Source organism: Lolium rigidum, chromosome 4, assembly GCF_022539505.1.
Source record: "Lolium rigidum isolate FL_2022 chromosome 4, APGP_CSIRO_Lrig_0.1, whole genome shotgun sequence".
Taxonomy (NCBI): Eukaryota; Viridiplantae; Streptophyta; class Magnoliopsida; order Poales; family Poaceae; genus Lolium; species Lolium rigidum.
In genome coordinates this window covers 85,416,159-85,421,759 of record NC_061511.1, presented here as the reverse complement: position 1 = coordinate 85,421,759, position 5,601 = coordinate 85,416,159, and the positions used below count along the sequence as shown (strand labels likewise).

Genomic DNA, 5,601 nt, shown 5'->3' with positions numbered 1-5,601 from the left:
GCGCTACACACTACTAAGGGCTATGATAAGTGGCTTCGCATCCTAGGAGGTTACTAGGAGCAAATTGGTTTGGTCTTTACCCGTGCAAACGCTAACCTCAAGGCATGGCGCACCTACTAAGGGCTGCCCAAATCCCCCCGCGATCGCCTTTTCGATTTTTTTTAAATGTAAAAATTCAAAAAAAAAATCTCCGATGATTGCATAATTTGTTTTAAAATGTAAAAATTAAAAAAACCCTACTATGTGCTCTAGTTGTAACATAATTTTTTTTCCATAATGGTCCCATGTTTCGGTAAAACGATTTTTCTGGTTGCATACAATCTCCGATGATTTTTTATATATATATGACATCTGATTTCAACGGACTGAATAAGTACTTATTGTAAGAAATCAAATGTAGTAGAAAGGTACGTATATTGCATTCAAACGTAAAACCATACTATGTTCAGTTCATCAACATCGTGTATGTATGCAAATGTGAACATGAGCACACACGCAAGCATGAACTACGGCACATGCACACTATACACCGATCACACGGCTGTATGGGTTCTGGGGACAAGCATGAGCTTCTCCTTCCTACGAACCGTGAGGCCAAACACCTCTGCCATATCGACGTCCTCCTTCTTCACACCAGCCGGAAGCTCCCAGTCGAAGAAGTACGCCAGGTTCGCCAGCATGATCTCGACTGTAGCCAACCCGAAGTTGAGTCCAGGACAGATCCTCCGGCCAGCCCCAAACGGCACGAACTGGAAGTCCTTTCCCCTCAGGTCCACCGCTGCTGTGGCACCACCCTCGAGGAACCTCTCTGGCACGAACTCCTCTGGTTTCTCCCAGGAGCCAGGGTATCTGCCGAGAGCCCACGAGTTGATGATGGCTCGTGTTCCAGCAGGGATTGTGTAGCCGTCAACCTCGCAGTCAGTCATGGCCAGGTGAGGGAGAAGGAGTGGCACCGGTGGGTACAGCCTGAGTGTCTCCTTCACCACGGCCTTCAAATAGTTCATGCCGGAAAGGTTCTCTTCCTCGACGAGTTCTTGTCCCCTGGGAGTGTTGTTTCTTACCTCCGATTGCAGCTTGATCATGAGTTGAGGATTGCGTATGAGCTCGGCCATGGCGGATTCTAAGACCAAAGCCGATGTTTCCGTGCCCGCGGCAAAAATGTCCTGTATGTTGTTCATTAAAAATTAAGATGGCGAACGTAACATAAATATATGTATGGAAATCTATTTCTCATTGTTTAACTTAATTATCAGTGATCGACACGTTGCAATACACGTTAAAACTTATAACTATCATGGACCACAGAGGAACCAAAATGCCAAGATCTAGTTGCGATCTATGTACAAGTAGCAAAATTGTAGTTGCAATCGCATGTGCAAGGTGTTGTAACTCATGGCATGAAGGAATCGACGCGATCCAACGGTTTGGGAGTCCACTGAGACTTGAGACTTAAAGCGAGTTAAACTGAAAATTAGGAAAACCGAGATTACTTATTTACTCACCATTAGGATGGCCTTGATGTGGTCTCTGGTGATACCTTGGAACTCTTGCTGAACCGACAGCAACACGTCGGTAAAGTCGGTCTCTTCTTGCTCACCGGTCCCGTTCTCTTGGTGCATCGAGTTCTTCTCGTGATCGCTGATTATGGTCTCCAGCAACTCGTCCCATCTCCTGTGGGCCTGCTCGGCCTTGTTGGAGACGAACCTATTGAGAATGGCTAGCCTTGGGAAGTAGTCCTCGAGGTTAAACCCTCCGAGGAGAGCCGTGTTTGCCTCGACCAGCTCTCTGAACAACTTGTTCCGGCCTTCCGCCCTGAAGAACTTGCCCGACACGGCGCGGCACACCATGTCGTTGGCGTACGCGTTCATCGTCTCGCCCAGGTCGACGGCCGCGTTGGACGCCGCCGCCTCGCTTATCCTTGCCATCACCTGTTTCACCTGTAAATGAAGAGGTTGTGTAAAGTTTGTCATGGAGCCATGATCGAAGGGTGGCCGTGAAGCTGTACGCTGGTATGTGCTAGTCACCTCGTGTAGACGGGCGACGCGGTACGACTGGACCTTTTTAACGCTGAAGAGGTGGGTGGTGACGAGCTTCCTCGCCTGCCGCCAGTTCTCGCCGTAGGGGGAAAAACCGATGCCCGACGATGGCCCGTACAGCAGCAACGCTGCGATATTGGACGGCGGGCGGGACGCGAAGAGGTGGTCGTGCGTCCGCATGATCGCCTCGGCGGCGCGCGGGGATGACACCACGAGGTTCGGGACGGCGCCGAGGCGGAGGAGCATGAGGCCGTCGGGGGCGTGCGTCCTAGAGAGGTTGCAGAGGGAGACATGAGGGAGGTCACCGACGAGGTGGAGATGGCCTATGACAGGGAGCCCCGGAGGGGAAGGAGGCAGACGCTTTGCTTTGTTTCTGCTGCTGGTTATGGTGGCCAGGTGCAGTAGTAGTATGAAAAAGAGCAGTAGCAGTGCTTGCAGCTGCAGAGGTGTCTCATGCATCAGTTGGTACACAATCTCTGCGTAAGGAGCCATCGGGAGGGAGCGGCTAAGTTGGCTAGGTTGTGGCGTGCTAGATCGATTAGAGAGAAGCCGCAAGCTTTTATAGCTGCATCTCTTTTCCCACACCTTTTTTTTTTTTACATTTTGTTTTGGAAACACAGAATAGACATAGCCACTGATACATACACACATATACTCATCCATATAAACGCATGAATGCAGAACCTACGTCTATGAGTACATTCGAGAGTCTGAGTCAAAAAAATTGATCTGACGAGTCCGGAGATTAACGAAGTCACCATGAACGCTGCTGTCGATAGAAACCTCACCTCCAACTGAAAATATTCCGCCTTTTAATGACACACTGAAGTGTCAAATCTGAGATTTAAATTCTAGTGGGTTGGAGATGCGACTACGCTCCTAACCATCCAACCATATTTTGTTTTGGTTGCCCACCACATAAATGCTATGCGGTATCTTTTTCCACACGTAGCTGAGTGTGTCCATTGCTCGGTACAATTTTTTTTTTCATTGAGATAAGGTTCACCACACTCTGTTCGTGTCCAACTGAAGAATATTTCGCCTTTTAATAAGACATTAAAGTGTTAAATCTGTGATTTAAATTCTCGTGAATTGAAGGTGTCACTACCCACCTAACAACCTCCAACCACATTTTGTTTCTTGCTCACCACATAAATGCTAGGAGATGTCTTTTTCCACACGAGTTGAGCGGTTTTTTTCTTTGAGATAAGGGTCACCGCGATCCATTCATTAGGAACACGTATAGGAGCCGAGAAATGTCTGCACGTATGCACAACGCTCTCGTATGTACATCAAAAACAGAAATACCTTGAAAGAAAATGACTCAACTTTTGTACGGTCGGGAAGGTTTCTGTGAGATTTTGCCGTCGGGATAGGAAAAAAACTTCACTCCTCATACTCCGAAAGAAACGTCGTGAATAAGACCCATCCCATAGACATTTTGTGTGGAGATGGGGCAGAAATACGAGCGACAGGTATACACTTGTAAAACGGATTGATGAGCTCGATTTTTAAGTCTAAATCTAAACAGATTTTTTGTTTGGTGCTAGAGTTTTTTTTGGAAATTAGTAGGGATAATCCCCACTAAACTGTAAATTCGCACTTATTTCTAAATGACATGTTTTGTATTAGAGTGTTGAGCTAGTTTAATTTCTGTTTATCCTCATTTTTTAAAATCTTAGTGTATTTTTCTAAATCCGCATCTCTAATCCACTAGGCATGCATGAAATTGAATAATAACGACTTCTAAATTGACCGACGAGCCCGACCGAAGACGGAACAAACCCGTGTTATGATAGCCTAATGGACTAACTAAGACCTTGTTTGGTAGTGGAGTATTTGTGGACCAATCCTCTAGAAAGTTATCCCTACTAATCCCCATAAAACCTTATCTCATACGATCCACTGATTAGTGCACACCGGCAAATCAACAAACCTTAGCAAACATTAATTTTTTTAGGTAACAAGTCACAGAGGAAATTTCATAGACCAGCAACTTTTGAGGAGAACGTTGCACAGTCAGTCACTCAAATTTCGTTTTGCACAAATCAGTGAGTCTTTGGGTAATTCTTTGCACAAAGCTCTAATGAGTAGATTCCTGCGTTTAACAGCATACCTGGCAGCTACCGTGGCCTGCCATAGCTATCTGTAACAAATTAGCAGGAAAAGGAAAATATAAAGTGTATAGTTCAACTAGATATGGTTTGAGTGTGAAACAAAATTGGAGCATACTGGAGCATCATAGATTAGCTAGTAATATGAGAAATTGCAAAAAAAAAAACAGTAATATTGGAGCATTGGAGCATCAAAATGACAACAATATTGGAGCATTCTAGTAGCAAAGATGGCAGCAACAATATAACCACTTATAAAATGATGACATGAACAGATCACATAACCAAATGCCTTGTGTCCCATGGCACGTACAACCATCATCTTCAATTCATCATCACCAAAATATGTGTCTCTTTGCACATGCATCACAAAAAAAAAATTCTAATATGACCACCACGCCTAGCATTTGCACATCATTCATCTTGTCCATTCTCAGCTTCAAGACAGCAATGAAGTAGCCATACATTCTAGAGTTTAGATACTCCATTCTAAAGTGACTCAAGTGAAACATGAGGTGCACTGATCTAACCTTGGTGTGGGCATAGTCTGCATCATACTCCATCATGATTGCTGATGTCTTCTCCACCCGACATACCTCCTCAAGCATTTTCAGCCTGCAGACATGATCCTACCTTGCTCTCCAGTGTCTTAGATGGTTGTAGAGCTAGTCCACACCAATTTCACGGCCGGTGAACTTGAGAACAACCTCTACAATAGCTTTCAGGTCATGGTTCCTGAAGACCCGAACTCCAGTCGTTCCTTCCTTCACCAACTCGCACACCCGATTCAGCACGAAGGTAGACATAGGAGTAGGCCATATCATGATGTTCTTCTTCCTAATAGGGTAGTACCTATCAGGCAGCGGGATGTACCGGAGTGGCTGAGCTGGCAGCACATCCCACAGATCAGGGTGGCCGGCGTCCTATAGACATAATCAAAGTACCAAAGTGCAAGAAAAATAGTAACCAAGTTGTTTGTTTCACACTTACAAGCTAATAGGACAACATCATTGACAATAGTAAGAAAACTAGAGAGAGATATTTCTCTATTTAATTTTCCCCTATGGTCTCTTTATATAAGGGGCAAAGGGGGGCAATACTTCATAAGGGGGAGGCAACCGGGCCGAGCGCCCCTCCCTCACCCCTCCCCCCAGGAGTGCCCTTTTTAACTAAATAAAAACATATTTTTCTTAAATTAATTATATTTTAACATATTAACTCATCTAATTAATATATTAGACATCTGCTTTAATTTCCTTTTGTCCGAGACATCTCCCAAACTATTCCGAACACCTTTCGGACAATACCGGAACCCTATTCCGGATATCTCTCTCAATTCCGATGAATCAAAAACTATCTCTAGTTTTGTTGAATCTTTAAGTGTGTTACCTACGGTTCGGGAATAACACAGACATGATCTGAGACATTATCTCCGTTCCATTAATCACTAG

General features: G+C 44.9%; 1 protein-coding gene across 1 annotated transcript; it reads right to left on the bottom strand.

Moving 5' to 3' along the window:
* Nucleotides 1–457: 457 nt before the first annotated feature.
* On the bottom strand, nt 458–2,528 carry LOC124648893 (indole-2-monooxygenase-like). The gene is made up of 3 exons (XM_047188577.1): nt 2,025–2,528; nt 1,503–1,937; nt 458–1,163 (listed from the first exon to the last, which is right to left on the bottom strand). Exons 1-3 carry the CDS (start codon nt 2,526–2,528, stop codon nt 534–536), a joined length of 1,569 nt encoding a protein of 522 aa, XP_047044533.1. The 3' UTR covers nt 458–533.
* Nucleotides 2,529–5,601: the final 3,073 nt, after the last annotated feature.